At 44.1% G+C, this 18,049-nt stretch overlaps 1 protein-coding gene across 6 annotated transcripts in view; it reads right to left on the bottom strand.

The window, feature by feature from the left end:
* Window positions 1-18,049, bottom strand: part of UNC79 (unc-79 homolog, NALCN channel complex subunit) — a 282,366-nt gene that overhangs the window by 125,925 nt on the left and 138,392 nt on the right. For all 6 annotated transcript variants that reach the window (XR_011024177.1, XM_068254657.1, XM_068254659.1 and 3 more), the window contains 6 exons: window positions 16,603-16,784; window positions 14,044-14,245; window positions 10,810-10,989; window positions 9,333-9,395; window positions 4,165-4,451; window positions 1,080-1,262 (listed from right to left, as the gene is read on the bottom strand). Coding sequence is in view for 5 of the 6 variants with exons in the window: in XM_068254657.1 (XP_068110758.1) it covers window positions 1,080-1,262; window positions 4,165-4,451; window positions 9,333-9,395; window positions 10,810-10,989; window positions 14,044-14,245; window positions 16,603-16,784 (1,097 nt within the window). In the remaining variant the exon portion in view is untranslated. The remainder of the gene's footprint in view (window positions 1-1,079; window positions 1,263-4,164; window positions 4,452-9,332; window positions 9,396-10,809; window positions 10,990-14,043; window positions 14,246-16,602; window positions 16,785-18,049) is intronic.

Consider the following 18,049-nt stretch of genomic DNA (forward strand, 5'->3'; position numbering starts at 1 on the left):
TTTTGTGGGGAACTGTTGCCAGATTATGTGTATTTTGTAGGGAACTGCTGCCACATTATGTGTATTTTGTGGGGAACTGCTGCCAAATTATGTGTATTTTGTGGGGAACTGCTGCTAGATTATGTGTATTTTGTGGGGAACTGCTGCTAGATTATGTGTATTTTGTGGGAAACTGCTGCCAGATTATGTGTATTTTGTGGGGAACTGCTGCCAGATTATGTGTATTTTGTGGGGAACTGCTGCCAGATTATGTGTATTTTGTGGGGAACTGCTGCCAGATTATGTGTATTTTGTGGGGAACTGCTGCCAGATTATGTGTATTTTGTGGGGAACTGCTGCCAGATTATGTGTATTTTGTGGGGAACTGCTGCCAGATTATGTGTATTTTGTGGGGAACTGCTGCTAGATTATGTGTATTTTGTGGGGAACTGCTGCCAGATTATGTGTATTTTGTGGGGAACTGCTGCCAGATTTTGTTTATTTTGTGGGGAACTGCTGCTAGATTATGTGTATTTTGTGGGGAACTGCTGCCAGATTATGTGTATTTTGTGGGGAACTGCTGCCAAATTATGTGTATTTTGTGGGGAACTGCTGCTAGATTATGTGTATTTTGTGGGAAGCTGCTGCCAGATTATGTGTATTTTGTGGGAAGCTGCTGCCAGATTATGTGTATTTTGTGGGGAACTGCTGCCAGATTATGTTTATTTTGTGGGGAACTGCTGCCAGATTATGTGTATTTTGTGGGGAACTGCTGCCAGATTATGTTTATTTTGTGGGGAACTGCTGCCAGATTATGTGTATTTTGTGGGGAACTGCTGCCAGATTATGTGTATTTTGTGGGGAACTGTTGCCAGATTATGTGTATTTTGTGGGGAACTGCTGCTAGATTATGTGTATTTTGTAGGGAACTGCTGCTAGATTTTGTTTGTTTTTTTCTTGTGGGGAAGGGGGGGCACTAGCACTGTTTACTGAGGTTGGCCCTCCACGATGTAGGAAAACATGTCCCTCCATGCCTGTGAAGTTGGACAGCACTGGTATAGACAACACAGACAGACAAGGGTGCCACATGATGGCTTTACCTTATACAGGATGACAAGCAGAGCCTTCAGCCACATCTGGCGGATGTGAGGCCTCAGAGACCACAGGGAACAGCGGGGCGGCTGCTGGAAGTAGTGCCGCAGCTGTGGACATGTGCAGTACTTCAGAACCTGCACCACCAGAGGCAGAAGATGCTTCCCCAGATTGATATTGTAGTCCATCACCTGCAGAGAAGCATTAGAGAGGTGAAACGAACCATACCAGTAGTCAGAGACAGTGAATGAGATGTTAATAGTTCCAGCATGTATGAAAGTGTACCTGACGTGACATGTGACATGATGAGATAAAGATATACACATGTAGTACTAGCCCTACAAGTTTCTTACTGTTTTCCAGTACAGCTAGAGTTACAAAAAAAACTTGAGTTGTTATTTATGCAAGAGTTTCAAGGCCAGGTAATGTTGTGTGCGTTTTGTGTTTCATTGAGGGCCCAGTCACACTGGGGAACTTTCCTCGTGATTTCCGCAGCACATTCATAGGGGTTGAGATTCACAAAATCTACGGTATCTCCTAAATGATCTCATCTTACTTATTTTCACTTCAACTATAAAGAATCCCATATATCACTTGACTTGGGGACCGATCTACAAACGAATAGATAATTACAGTATTATTGAATCGGATGAAAATTAGTGCTGTCAAGAGCATGCCTGATCCACCATGGGCATGATGGTAAATCTCGAGCAGACATGTTCAATCGGGTGTGAGGGGCAGTAAGGGAGTGCGGTATTGGGACGAGTGGTGAATGCGCAGGACCCCCTGGTGTTACACGGGGGGGGCAGTGTAAATATTTCCTCCTTGAGTGCGTTTATACTTTACCTGTCCGTTATTGAATGCTCATCCGTCTTCTGCTTCCTCTATTTGCGCCTCACATACTGCCGGTGTAGGCCGTGTGTGTGACTATAGGGACAGCAGGTGAGGCAAATGGAACAAATGGAGGATGCGGAGGATGGATGGGAACTGGGGCAGGCGACAGCAGACAGGTAACGTATAAACGCACTCACAGGGGGGCATATTTACACAGCTGTAACTCCTACCCTGCACTCCTGTCCATGTACAAGTGCTGCCATACTTTGTGGGAGTGGCCCACGCCTGTGCAATGGCATGGAGGAAAACGCCGAGCATATGCAGCTTCATTCTACTGCGGGCGTTACTTGCACCGCACACACAGTGTGGCTGCAATCATACACAAATGGGAGCGCCGCTGCAAGAATATTTTCGACAAGCTCTGAGGGTCCCGGCGCTGGATCGGTGGGGTTGGGGAGGATGGGGGGATTAACTAATCAATTTTTTTTTTTACGTTTTTTTTTTTTCACAGGCACCCTTTTAAGCAAACCCGAAGCTTAAATAAACTTGAGAGATAAGGCATTGTATGTGTAGTACAGCTAAGAAACAGAACATTAGTAGGAAAGAAAAGAGTCTCATTGTTTTCCAGTACAGGAAGAGTTAGAAAAAAACCTTCAGTTATCTATGCAAAAGAGCTTCTCTGAGCTATTCGACCCAACAATCCTGTTTTTTAAGCACTTAAACAGCCAAGAAACAGTGAGAGACAGCTTGAGATAAGGTTTTACTGCAGGAAAGTTCAAAGGGTCATTATTTCTGCTTTGTTTCATAGCTTAAAAGACAGAGTGTGGTTTTAAAACTGCAACTGTGACAGTATGATGCAAAGTTATTAACCACTTCTCCACCACAGGTTTTTTCCCCCTTCAAACGCTCTTCCCATTCATTTGATAATAACTTTATCGCTAATTATCACACTGAAAAGATCGATATATTATTTATTGCGGGACAAACTAGGCTTTCTTGAGGCAGTAGTTTATGCTAAGAATTATATGCATTTGACAGGGAAGAAGAAGAAAAAATTGAAAAAAAATCACCATTTCTCAGCTTTCAGCCATTGTAGTTTAATAATAGAATGTGCTATTGTGGATAAAACAGACACATTTTATTTGCCCATTTGTCCCGGTTATTGCAATGTTAAAATTGTGTCCCTAGTACAATGTATGGCGATAATATTTTATTTTGGGTTAGGGGTGAAGGCGTTAAAAAAATAATGAAAATGCATTTAATTTTTCTATGGTAAGTTTACAATATAATGGTGTATTTGGAAGTAGTTTTACTTTTTGGTCACAAGATGGTGCTATACCAATTTTGTTTTCTAAAAATAGAAAACAGAACCAAGTGTTTACATGTGTTTGCAGTTGTTTATACGCAAGGATGTGGAAAAGCATGGCAGAAGTTGCTAAGTGGTTAAAGGGAAGGTTCAGGGAACTCTTGAAAAAAATAAAAATCCCTATCCACTTACCTGGGGCTTCCTCCAGCCCGTGGCAGGCAGGAGGTGCCCTCGCCGCCGCTCCAGAGGCTTCCGGTCGTCTTCGGTGGCCGACCCGACCTGGCCAGGCCGGCTGCCAGGTCGGGCTCTTCTGCGCTCCATGGCCGGGCTCTTCTGCGTCCCACGCCGGCGCGCTGACGTCATCGGACGTCCTCTGGGCTGTACTGCGCAGGCGCAGTAGTTCTGCGCCTGCGCAGTACAGCCCGGAGGACGTCCGATGACGTCAGCGCGCCCGCGTGGGACGCAGAAGAGCCCGGCCATGGAGCGCAGAAGAGCCCGACCTGGCAGCCGGCCTGGCCAGGTCGGGTCGGCCACCGAAGACGACCGGAAGCCTCTGGAGCGGCGGCGAGGGCACCTCCTGCCTGCCACGGGCTGGAGGAAGCCCCAGGTAAGTGGATAGGGATTTTTATTTTTTTCAAGAGTTCCCTGAACCTTCCCTTTAAAACAAGCTTTATAACTGCAAAGAAAAATATGAGACTCTTTTCTTTGCTACTAATGTTCTATTACTTAGCTGTACTACAAATCAGAAATTTGCCTTCTAAAAACAGAAGGTATTTGTGATTATTTCGGTTGAAGTGAGCATATGATGCCTCTCACAATGCATCAGTGCTGAATATGGAAATCATCCTTACTACACATACAATTAATTATCTCATAAGTGTATTTTTGCTGCAGGTCTTCTTTAATGCCGTTATTTGGGATGTGCAGTATGAGATGTAACGGCCGGGCTGTACCTGGGCTATTCCCGCGATGAAGGCATTGAAGCACGTTGACGAGCGCATCTTCTGCGGCGCGATCATGAAGCAGCCCTCCTGCTGATCGAAGCCCAGCAGGACGTACAGATGGCGTTTCACCGTATTGAAGGCTTTGGCGCTGCTGATGTCCGCCTCGGCGCTGCTCTTGTCCTTGGCCATGAATTTCATGAGGACCGCAATTAACTGGTGGACGGTCTGATGGTCGATCCCAGCATCCTCCGGGAGAGGGTCCTTGATCATGTTGTCATTTTCCGGAGACTGCTGACCTGTACAGTAATAAATAGCATGATAAATAAGTGTCCGTGGATTCATGTGGTCTTATATGTATTTGTTTAAAGGATCACTGTGGCAAATTTAAAGGGAACCTGAAGTGAGGGGTATAAGGGGGCTGCCATTTGTATTTCCTTTTTTAACAATACCAGTTGCATGGCAGTCCTGCTGATCTGAAGGCGTACATTTAAAAAAGTCGCGGTCAAATTTAGGCGCGATTTATCGGGAAAAGAAAAATATCGTAATTTAGAAATATTGATAATTTAACGGTATTTGTAATGTAAAATCGATAATTCTGATTATTATTATTACAGGTATAAAACAGATGTGAGATGAAAACGAAAATATAATAACATTAAATATCGTAATGTAATTCAACAACACAGCTTAACCCAACCCTACTCTCACACAGAACCCTCCCTTGGTGGTGCCTAACCCTAACCACCCCCCTGGTGGTGCCTAATCCTAACCCCCTATGGTGGTGGCTAACCCTAAATGTACCTAACCCTACTCTGACACAGAACCCTCCCTGTACCTATCCCTAATCCCTAGACCCCCCTAGTGGTGCCTAACCCTAACCACCCCCTTGGTGGTGCCTAACCCTTACCACCACCCTGGTGGTGCCTAACCCTAACCACCCCCCTGGTGGGGCCTAACCCTAACCACCCCCCCTGGTGGTGCCTAACCCTAAAACTTCACTGGTGGTGCCTAACCCTAACCACCCCCCTGATGATGCCTAACCCTAAAAGTCCCCTGGTGGTGCCTAACCCTAACCACCCCCCTGGTGGTGTCTAACCCGAAATTATCGTAAATACCTCATATATTACCGTAAATAGAAATGTCAAATATCGTTATTACATCTGTACAGTGAATGTTATATTTTCGTAATTACAAAATTATATGTATTTGGACAGAATTTGCTTACATTCCATCATTAAATATGTTCATTTACCGTTATTACACCAAAAGACTTTTTAAGTTATCGTTATGACTGACATCGTTTTTCTTTATTTAGCGTTATGATATTCGTTCTGATATATTATCATAAACTTTAAATTACCGATATTACCGATTCCACAACAAAATTAGGACTATTACCGAGTTTACTTTATAGATTCATGTAAAATATCGATTTTAGGCACTTGCGCCCAAACATATGCAAAATTGAGTGTAAATTTACAAAAACGATAATTAACATTAGAAATATAGCCGCGCCCAAACCTATTAGCGCTATTTTTAGCTGATCCGATCTGAAGTAGTGTCTGGATCACACACCTGAAACAAGCATGTGGCCAATTAGGTCAGACTTCGGTCAGAAACATCTGATCTGCATGCTTGTTCAGGGCTATGGCTTGAGGTATTAAGGCGCGTACACACATTAGATAAAAGTCAGCTGAAACAGCAGATAACAATTACTTTGACCAATGATGGTTAGACTTAGCCTTTCTAAAGTGTGTACAATGTATGGCTGACATCACTTAAAGAGACACTGAAGCGAAAAAAAAATTATGATATGATTTGTATGTGTAGTACAGCTAAAAAATAAAACATTAGGAGCAGAGACATAAGTCTAATATTGTTTCCAGTACAGGAAGAGTTAAGAAACTCAAGTTGTTATCAGTGCAAAAGAGCCATTGAGTTCCACAACTTTCAAAGTCGCAGAGAGCTCTGTCTTCTGAAGCTTATTATCTCAACTGTCAGTCATTGTAATTTATTTTTCTCTCCAGAGGACAGGTCAATAGTTCACTGGCCTGCTCTGTAAAATCGTTTAGAATGTTGAGTAGTGTGTAAACTGCAAATATTAGAGAATGATGCAATGTTATAAAAAACACTATATAACTGAAAATAAAAATATGAGAATATTTTCTTTGCTACTAATGTTCTAGTAATTATCCGTACTACACAACCAATTTATTATATCATAATTTTTCGCTTTTGTCTGTTTAAGGATCCAACATGTTCATCCTTTAACCTATATACAGCCAAATAAAGTAAAACGTTATTTGGCTGCTGGGCAGAGTTTTTCCTGCCGCTGTAGAAGTGTGCCCTCCCCCCGACTGGCAGGGTACGCAGAGTGGGTGGCAGGGAGCTTTTATAGTTATCTGTCTGGATGGCTGGATTGGCTTCTTCTTTCTCCACTGTGGCGGAGATGTAATCCCCATGTGTCTTTTCAGTGATCGGAATCCAGGAGACCCTGTCAGCATTACAGTGCCACCCGGTGGTGGAAGATACTCTTCCATCACCCTCTTCCACCAACCAGGCAGCGCTGTAACGCTGACACAGTCTCCTAATCCCGATCACGTCATATCATGTGATCAGATGTGATCGGGACCCAGAAGACCTGCAGGGATGTCAGAGCCCCCAGTGGAGAAAGAGAAGAAGCCGCCCAGAACAGGTAACTATAACCGCTCCCTGCCGACCCGCCTAGAGCAACCAAACGAGATTTGCCTGCAGCGGTTTACAGTGCACAGCACACAGTAGTTTCAAACTAAATATGCAGTGATGCATGACGGGATTGGCGGGTGTTTGTCGCAGTCACTTGACCAGACCTAGTGGTACGGCTGACCAGTTTTGGAGGAAAAAAGATTTGGGATGATAATTACCACTTTAAGGGCTGGAACCCACTAGAGCAATTTTTTTGAGCGCTTAGGGAGGTTTTCAAAACGCTAGCTATTTCCCTAAACGCTCAGCTAATGTTAATGGATGGGTCAAATTCCACTGGAGCGATTGCGATTACCAAAATCACAAACGCAAGACATGCAACATTTTTGAGCGTTAGCGTTTTGCATTAGCGTTTCTACAATGTAAAGTATATAAACGCTGGCATAATCGCTTATGAATCACTATACAGAGCGATTTGCTAGCGTTTTTAAATTACTGCACACTGTAAAAAAAAATTTAAATGAATTGAAAGGACCAATCAGAATTAAAAAATGCTAATCTCCAATCGCTACGCAATCGCTGCCAAAAACCTCACACTTTTTAACCACTTTACCCCCGCCCGTACGAATTTCTCCGTCCCTTTTTCCATCCTTTAACCCTCAGGGACGGAGAAATCCGTACTTTCCGCGTACCCGACGCTGTCCGCGCTCCCGCTCGTAAACACGCCGCCCGCCGCTAGTAAACACGCCGCCGCCCGCTCGCCCGGAGATCAATGAACGGGAAAATCCATTCCCGTTCGTTGATCTAAGCCCCACAATGATCCGCTGCTCTCCTATGGGCAGCGCGATCATTGTGAGAAAAAACTCACGTGTCCAGCCTCCTTATACTTCCTCCAAGCTTCCGGAAGGAAGCTTGGAGGTCGCATTAAAACAAAAAGTTACTGTGGCCATCTTGTGGCCAAATAGTAAACTACACCCTACACATTTTTCACATACAAATAAATGATTTTTACACAAAAAATGTACTCATTACCTCCCACACACCCCATTTTTTTTTTTTAATTAAAAAAAATTCAAAAATTTACAATTAAAAAAAATACATAAATAGTTACCTTAGGGACTGAACTTTTTTAAATATTTATGTCAAGAGGGTACAACACTGTTACTTTATAAACTATGGGCTTGTAATTAGGGATGGACGCAAAACTGAAAAAAATGCACCTTTATTTCCAAATAAAATATTGGCGCCAAACATTGTGATAGGGACATAATTTAAATGGTTTTATAACCGGGACAAAAGGGCAAATAAATTTCATGGGTTTTAATTACAGTACCATGCATTATTTAAAAACTATAATGGCCGAAAACTGAAAGTTAATTATTTTTTTCCCCACATTTTTCCTATTTTCCCATTAAAACACATTTAGAAAAAAATAATTCTTGGCATAATGTCCCACCTAAAGAAAGCCTAATTGGTGGCGGAAAAAACAAGATACAGTTCATTTCATTGCGATAAGTAATAATAAAGTTATAGACGAATGAATGGAAGGAGCGCTGAAAGGTGAAAATTGCTCTGGTGCTCAGGGGGTAAAACCCCTCAGTGGTGAAGTGGTTAAAATCGCTACCGAAATCATCAGAAAACGCTCATGAAATCGCTTACAAAAAGCTCATTAAAAAAAACACTAGCGATTGCGATTAGCGATCTCGCTTTGTAGTGGGTTCCAGGTCTCAGGCTGGTTGAACATTTCTGACATGTCCGATTTGCTCCTAATAAAGAATGGCATCGATTTTGTCCCGTACTGATCTGAAAATCGATTGCGTTCTTCATCGGGAGCAGATCGGACATGCTGGGAATTATCATCCGTTGATCTGATGGGAAATTGCATCGTGTGTGTCAGGCATTACAGGTACAGCATATTTATTGTAAGGGGACAAATAATGTTTTTTGTTTTTTTCTATTCGGCATATATACAGTTTTATCCCGCTTTAATACCAGTGGCACTCTGAAAGTCCTGCTGAAGCTATAGAGATAATTAACAGTTTGCTGAATAATTTCACTTTTGTCCTAGAGACACTCTTTAAAGTGGGCCTGAAGTCTTGCACAGGACAGAAGAAAAACAGAGAAATGCACCCTGTATGTATTTAGAGAGTTTAGCCGGTCTAACTCCCGCTCATCTGTGACTAATCACAACTGTAATTTGATCTCTCAGCTGTGTCAGCTGATTGCCACGGCAGAGCAGCTAATTTGTAAACACAGGATGTGAACCCTATGTCATCTTCCATGAAAGCAGGAAGTAGACACACTGCAGATTTATTGCAGGATTTGTATCAGCTGTACCAAAGCAATGTTTTTCTTTAAAGGTTGTTATGCTGCTGCTTATCTTTTAGAGCAGAGAGGAAGCTCTGAGTTCAGGTCCGCTTTAAATGAGAGAAGGAATAGCGATCTATAACAGAAATGGTGGGGAAGGTAAAGTGTGTTTATTTAGCGATTGTCACCTTGTTGCTCTGCGTTGCTCCCCAGCGCCGGGGCCGACTGCTCGTGTCTCGTCAGCCTGACAGCTGCAGACAGAAGAGAAACAGACACAAGTAAATAACCCCTCCGATGTGACAGCTAAATGAGACATGAGTGATCGCAAAACAAGAAAGATTTATGGAAGGCTGACATGATAGGGAGAGCTGACAGGGGGAGCAGAGCGTCTGCCAAGTCCAGGGACCTGACCGCCTCAATACTCCTGCCGCTCTGCAAGGAGGAACACCGGAACCCAATGAGGCAGATGCAGAAGAGTGCTTCCAACAGCAACAAAATAACAAGATTCCAGAAAAAGCTGCAAAACAGGTGCAGTACTGTGTGTCATACGTTCTACATTGCAGAATTGCAGGATAGCGGGATTGTCACCATAAAAATCAAATTTCAACAGCAACCGGTCTGAGTGTATTAAATGATAAAGATGCTAATCCTGCATTCAAAAACTTTCAAAAAACTTTTTCTGTTGTTATGGGTTGGAGTTATTACATACCTTAGGAGCACTGGCCCTTTAATAGCCATTGCTATTCAGTTGCATGCTGGGGGTCTTTTTATCTATAATGTATTCCTCCTCTTCCCTTTATTTCCCTGCCTAGCTGAAACACGATCCTCTGCTCACTTGTGTTTACAAGCAAGGCTGAGGTGACTCAGCGATTGGAGAAAAAAAAAAGTTAAGGGAAGAAATGACATCAGGATTAGCCTCAAACTGTGAGGAAAAAAACATGGTTCCCACCAGGAACAGAATTCTCTTCATTTACTGTATAACATTCACTGAAATGAAAACGTGGACAGTACAATACATGTGTTATGTAAGTAGATGAAGTATTTATCTCCTTATATGTGCGTTTTTTCCCTGGCATAGTATGGCTAATGCTACTGCTTTGAAGATTCCCCAGCAAGCTCATAGTGAACCAGAACTCCCAGGAGTGTGTAAGCGGCTGAAAATGATCAACAAGCTTCCTTCCTAAAATGCTGTGCAAAGCAGAATATCTCCCTTCTTGAAACAGAAGGTATTTGTGATTATTCAAGTTGGAGTGAGCTCTAAAATGTCTCCCACAATGCATTACTGCAGAACATGCAAATCATCCCTTTGTTGTCCCTGTAAGCTAGCCACACCTCCAGATCCGCTGGAAAGCAATGATGTGTCAGCTTGTTAATTGTACAGAGCCACAATAATCCAACATGCATACAGACTGTTTCCGATTGGTTGATGCTTTGTCTGTATTATGTACCCCATGTTTGTTTCTTACTTTGTACAGTGCCACAGAATATGTTGGCGCTTTATAAATCAACAATAATAATGATATTACATTCTGGCTTCTGAGACCTGAGTTACCCTCTTATGAAAGCACTTTCCTTTGTTCTGTACCGTATATTACACAAGCAATAAGGTAATCCAACGATAAACGGAAGTGACCCTGATGGGAGAAACCGCAACATTCTACTTACGGATTTTGGTGCTGAGGGTCTCTGGCAGGGACAGCGCTCTTTTCGATTCGCCGGCGCCTTTCACGCTGTCTCGTAGCGACCGAACACTCTTCTGACGGTTACGTGCGAATCGAGCCCTTTTAATTTTCCACATGGCAGCGTCACTGAGATTGGCCACGTTTGTCCTCACTGCCGTGATTGCTGGATTGTATTATTAAAAAAAAAAAAAAAAGGATGTTTTTGAGTTTACAAGTGGATTATATGATAGAATTACAAGGGATAAAGGTTACTGTTAGGCTAGATAATGCAACTTTGTGGGAGGTTTAACCTCATCGGCGGTATCCCCGAGTGTAGGTCGGAGTTCCCTTAAAATGCAAAAAGAGGCAACTCTCATGTCTGCTCGTGGAGATGTTGGGCAGGAAATGGGCAGAAATCACATCAGAGCATTATAGGACTTACCTCCCCAGGATCTGGACACTCGCAAACCATCTTCATCGTCTCCTCCAAGACTCCCATCTCTATAGTGAGAGCTCTGTACGTCACATGATGAAAGATTGTGCTTTCACCATACAAATGGAGCGCCCCCAGGAGCCCCCCCCCCCCCCCCCCCACTTTTTGCACAGGTAAACTGAGAACCAATGTTATGCAATTGGCTACTGCACACTTGAATGTGTTTTCCCCGTGCAGATAGAAACAGACAGCAGTGAAGCACTGCAGGCATTTTCTCTACCAATTACATTAGCTTCTGTGATAAAACGTGAATGTTTTCACACATACAGACACACATGGTGTGCAGAAAACGCATACAGAAAACCGACAGACGAGTGTGCTCCCAGCCTCAGCTTATTACACTCACTCTGTCCATCTCTGATGGAGCAGAACTGGCTCTGCAAACTTCTCCAGCATCACTACAGTACAGACCACTTGGGAAGGGGTAGAGAGGCTGGCGCTGTACACAAGAGCCTGCTGCACACTGAATAGGGGCTGTCTACAAATCTTTGTATGATTCCTTATCAGTGGCTGAGCAGATGCAGTCATTGGAACAATTGTAGGCAGAGAAAAGGATGAGAAATGCCGGCACTGCTGTAAACTGCTTGTTTATTCATAACACATGGTGCAACATCGTGGATTCAATTGTATGCATATTGAGACATAACATACCGGTTTGCTGGTAAAGCTGTGCGGTGGGTGCTGGAGGATGAGAGCCTTACAGCCGTTTCGCGCAGATGTGCTTCTACGGAGCCTCCGTAGAAGCACATCTACGCGAAACGGCCGTAAGGCTCTCATCCCCCAGCACCCACCGCACAGCTTTACCAGCAAACCGGTATGTTATGTCTCAATATGCATACAATTGAATCCACGATGTTGCACCATGTGTTATGAATAAACAAGCAGTTTACAGCAGTGCCGGCATTTCTCATCCTTTTCTCTGCCTGCATATGATGTCTATCTGAGCCTGAGCACGCTGGTCTATCTGCATTGATACCTGGTCTGCACCCCTGCAACCCTCCCTGAACCCCTAGCTGCAGTGCCAGCACCTTTCTATCCTACCTTCCATTGGAACAATTGTGCAGAGAGCAGAAAGCTTTTTCTCTCCTTCCCTTAGTTGTCAGTCTATCAGGACAGGGAAAATAAACTTCTCCCCCCATAGAGCCCCCTGCGGCTTCTGAACGCCGTGCAGCTGTATCCCTTGCAGGGTCTATTGTAACGCCCCTGATGTGGCCGGATCGTGGAAAAGTGAGTTCTAACGTTCTGCTGTACGGTCTGGTGACCACTGAGGGCGGTGCACGCCCTGGCTGCCTATACTGTGGGGGGCTCTCCGGCTACCTATAATGGGGGGGGGGCAAATTCTGGCTACCTTCATGAGGAGGAAGGGGGTACTGTCTGGCTACAACCACTAGGAGGACCTCTCTAGCTAACTATAATGAGAGCACTCTCTGGATACGCATAACAGGGGGAGGCACTATGGCTACCTAGCAGGGCCGGATTTACCATAAGGCACTATAGGCTCGTGCCTACAGGCGCCTGATGATGGAAAGGCGGCTCACTCCCGTCCCCGAGTGCCTCCCTCCCTCCTTTCCTATGCAGAGTCCTGATGAGACTCTCGGCATTCCACTGACAAGATCTCCCTTCAGTCAGGGGCACCCCTAGCTGCTTAACACTGAGTATTATGCAGGAGAACAGAGGCGCCAAAAGGATAAAAGGAAGCTAAATGAGCTTAAAAACCAAATTCTTAGTAATTAGAGGAGGTAGTGGTGGACTTACCTCCTCCAAGTAGACACACAACGACTGTAGTAAAGACAGTCAATATATTTTATTTATGAACTCCAAATATGCAACGCGTTTCGCAGGTCTGATCTCGCTTCATCAGGCAATAACAGAGCAATAGCATATGTGGTCAGCAGAAGAGCCAGAGGTGCCTGGCTCTTCTACTGACCACATATGCTATTGCTCCGTTGTTATTGCCTGATGAAGCGGGATCAAACCTGTGAAACGCGTTGCATATTTGGAGTTCATAAATAAAATATATTGACTGTCTTTACTACAGTCGTTTTGTGTCTACTTGGAGGAGATAAGTCCAGCACTACCTCCTCTATTTACCAAGAATTTGGTTTTTAAGCTCATTTAGCTTCCTTTTATCCTTTTGGCACCTCTGTTCTCCTGCATAATATTGAGGCCACCCTGTGTGGAGGGTTGAACCCCCTTTTTCTCATCTACAGAGAGTGACTTCTTACTCCTGAGTGGCGTCAGGAAAATCTCCCCACCTGCCTTTACAGTGGTTGCCTAATGGTAACCCTGGTTTGTGAGTATTAATATTTACTCTATCTAGTAACCATTTACCAGTACATATTACACTATTGGGGCTCTTGGTGTTCCTTGTTTTTATGCTTAACACTGAGGTTCCTTTAGCTACCTAATATTTGGGGGCACCTCTAGCTATTGAGGGAACTTCTGTGTAACTAATACTAAGGGACACCTGTAGCTATCTATGACGGGCAATGGAAGTTTTGGGGAAGGGACAGCTGGGTCAGCCAGCACACTTGGGGTGCAGTTTGGTGGGGGTTTCTTGGGTCATGGAGGGCGGAGACTAGGTGTCAGGACATCTGTGCCTGCAGGCTCCTGTGAGGTAAATCCGGCCTGCTACCCAGACTGAAAAATCAGCAGCTCCTTTCAACAGAGAGTACAAGAGCTCCAGAGGACAAATCCATCAACCTCAATAGCCGGAATTCCCACAGGGGTATCTGCAGTGCTCACTTGTAGGGAAGGGGAACTCCTTGTTGCAGTCCAGGTGGAGTTGAGCTTCCAGGGACAGAGTGTCAAACCGGTTCACGAAGAACTCCCAGCTCAGAGCGGGGATGTCTTGCTTCAGGAAGTGCAGCAGAAGCAGCTTGCTGAGGATGGTGGGACGATCCTTCACCACAGTGTCAAACTGGAAGTCCAGGCAGAGGCAGAGACCCTGAGGAGGAGAGACACAATAGTGTCAAGTTTATGAACTGAGATTTTAAGACAAGTCTAATGAGAAAGTCCAGCATTTCCTGTCCTCGTATAAAATCTGTGTAAGAATCGGTGAGATTCTCGCAATGTAAAACAAAGTGAACCTGAGATGGGTAACTAGCGCTAATTTATACTTACCTAGGGGTTCCTCCAGCCCCATGAGCACCGAGGCTTCCTTTGCCATCCCCCCGGCTCCTCCGTTATGCCGCTATGACTCCCGGTAATCCGGACAGTCATGGCCTTCTGCAGCTCAGCCACATGCGCACCCCTTGTCGCGCTCCCATCCCCTGGAGCGTTCTGCAGAGGCACAGAATGCTCCAGGGGATGGGAGCATGGCGAGGGGTGTGTGCGGCCCAGCTGTGCATGCGCAGAAGGCCGCAATTGCCCGGATTACCGGGAATCGTACCGCCAGAATGGAGGGGCTGAAGAGGACTGTGAGGGAAGCCACAGTGCTTATGGGGCTGGAGGAAGCCCCAGGTAAGTATAAATTAGCGCAAGTGAACCATCTTTGGTATACTTTAAGAACCTATGTTTCAGCAGAGTTCTCCCTTAAGACATATATTCTAGTGGACATAGATGATTCTAGTGAACATCTTGCTTGGTACAAAAGATCAGTTAGTTCTAATTTACAAGCTGTTCGGTCCGGAAGGTGCCAGAACACATTCCGGGACTTTCAGAACAATAACCGTTCCCGCGAAGTAGCAGGGAAAAGGTTGCCAGAAGTCCAAGTATGGTCTCGGGTTCTGGACATGCGCAGTGGATGATATGTCAATCATACAAGCCAATAAAAAGCTCATAATGTGATTGACACCTATCATCCACTCACAGCACACCTACAGTGGGATGTGACTAATTAACACTTGTTAAGCTGGAGAGTTTTATGTATATAAGATGTATCCATAGTTTTATGGGGTAGCTTACTTCTGTTTAGAGCTTACTTAGATCAGCCTATTTGTGCTTACTTACTGATTGCTTCCGTTATTTGCCGCTACTTCAAGATATGCAATCATATTTCTATTTCCTGATTTGCTGTATCCGAACACCAGGTATCACTGATTGATGCCAATAAATTCTGCTTTGAGCGTCCTATGGTCTATATATATATCTGCTGAAAGCTGTGTAAACTTCCAACTGAAAGAGATGAAGTGTGATCATTGGTGCCGCACGGTATTTACAAGAAAGGCCAAGCAAACATTACCCCGCGTAACAAATTAAAACATGTATTTTTGGTTTACCCTGCTAGGATGGAAGGGAGGGATGTTCTCCGGGTTACATCAGCTAAGCAAAAAGTCCAGCACTTCCTGTATGACAGGGTACAATGTTTATCTCTGGTTTGCCCTGCTAGGAGAAAATGGAGGTCTTCCTGGTTGCATAGGCTAATCGGGAAGTCCAACATTTCCCATTTGCTTAGAGTAACAGAGTAAAATATGTTTTTCCAGTTTACTCTGCTAGGATGAAAAGGGAAAGATGCCTTTTTTTGGTAGCATTAGCTTACAGTCTGTGCAATCTGATCTTATCTAGTTCACTACAAAAGAGGTGTAACTTGATAGACATGTGACTCATTTTTTCTTTCAGCCGCAGTAACTATGTAGCTATGTAACCGTACCAGTTTTGTTCAAAGTTTGGTCACTGTTGGAAGGCATTAAGGGCCCGTTTCCACTAGACGCCATGCGTCCTGCGAGACGGGCGGCGGCACTTCCTGGTTGTGTGAGAACGCTGCCACCGCATGGAAAAATGCTGCATTGTCGGCCGAATCACTATGGCAAGCAGTACGCCATATGCCTCATCCATAACATAGTCACAGCCACCCAAACGTAAAATATTATTACTCCTCCACGTCCATCAATCATCCATTCTCCCAAGCACTCAACTTTAACTTTACCCCCGACTTCAAAAACAAAACTAAAAAATTCCCTGAAATATTCTCTTAGTGGAGAGTTCAGGCAATATAAGATATACAGTGATCCCTGCTGACCCTGAGATCACCACAGATGGCACAGACATCTGCAAGGCCAATATGAGCATTGTATAATTTCGGTGCCCGATACATCTGTGCAGAAACCAATTATGGTCAAATGACCCCCTAGGCAAGTACCAAAATTCGGGCCCACACTTGATGGTGTCATGACTTTTTTTTTAATAAAGACTAGCTGAAGACCCATTGACCCGTTGCTCGGTTATGTATGTGGTTGAAAGTCCAATGGGTGTGTCAGTGCTTTGTTTACAGGCTAAACGTTGGCTTTCCCAATATGGACAACAATACAATTTACAGAGAAGAAGCAATGTCAAGCCTCTCAGATCTTCATGGAGCTATCTCACCTGTAAAGCCGGGCGCTTGATGGTGTCCAGCAGAAGTCCTGCTCTCGTGGCCACCGCTGGGTTGACGTCTTCCACAGCAGTCAGGAAGCAGCAGAAAGCGTGAGCCAGGGAATACTTCAACAAGTGGTTCTTTGTGAGAGAATGGATGTCCAGGAACCGACAGAGAACAGCCACCTTCTCCACTGAAAGAAAGAACATGGTATTGAGGTCATACATGTGGCATGTGGTAGCATGTGCAGCAGGAACCCCCTAAATGGGAAGCTAAAGAATGTTTGGTTTAAAAACAATTATATACCCTTTAGTAAAAGGGTACCTGAAATGACAAGTGCCATGTTGAAATCATTTTGTGAACATAAACTACAATGCTACTTAGAACTGGCCTATGTTGAAGAAGTTGGGCAGCAGAGGCAGCTCTCCTGAAAATTAATTAGATGTCCTAAAACCACTGTATGGCTGTGCAACCAATTATAATGGCAACAGAACAGCGGTGACAACTTTGATAGGTCATTGTTTCTTTGTGTGGAAGTTGAATGAACCTGACCTTAAAGAAAATCTGAACTGAAAATAAAAAGTCAAAATAAACATACACAAGTCATACTTACCTCCCGTGTAGTCTACTCCTCAATCTCTTTCTCCTCTCCTGCGTCCTGTTTGTCCACTGTGATCAAGAAAATTCATCGTCCTCCATTTTGAAAATGGCGATTACCCCATAACAGTTTCCTGGTCAGCACACTGTTAAACTGTAACATCACCCACTTGAGCCATAGGGAAACATGGACATTACCTGGCACATCAGTTGTCCTCAAAGTTATAACTGACAGCAACTGATATATTTCCGTTCTGACAAAATGTTGTCAGAACTGGAAGGGATCATTGTCAGAAGAAAATGGTGAGCTTCTGAGATTAACTATACAAGCTATGTAATAGTCATTGGAAGTTACCTCATGTGTTTATTTTAAATAATTTTACTCAGTTCAGGTTCCCTTTAAATGTGGTGCAAACTTCAGACCTAGATTTTGAACATCTAAAAGGAAAATAAGAATAAGGGACTGTAGGAAAGTTCAATTTAGAATTAGCTCTACAGATACAATATTTATCTCATCCGTTTATTTTCATGTCAGGTTTACTTTAAGCACCAAAGATAATGTGTTTCATCGGACTAGCTTGTTCCTTCAGGTAATAGTCCCCAAATTTAAAGAGGTGATCCAGCGATTTCTAACCCTTTACCCAAAAGTAGGTGAGTGTGTGAACTTCAAATACTTACAGTATCTAATGCTGGTCCTCAAATTCAGGAGTCATGTGACTTCTCTTCTTCTCTTTCTGAGTGGACAAGCTAGCCCCTTCCTGCCCTACACTCATGCTTTGTCAGCCCCCCTCCCCACGAAGATACGCTAAGGGGTATGGGGGCTGCCCCTTCCTTCTACCATTCCGTGCAACAAGTCCCAAC

The sequence above is a fragment of the Hyperolius riggenbachi genome, chromosome 9 (assembly GCF_040937935.1).
Source record: "Hyperolius riggenbachi isolate aHypRig1 chromosome 9, aHypRig1.pri, whole genome shotgun sequence".
Taxonomy (NCBI): Eukaryota; Metazoa; Chordata; class Amphibia; order Anura; family Hyperoliidae; genus Hyperolius; species Hyperolius riggenbachi.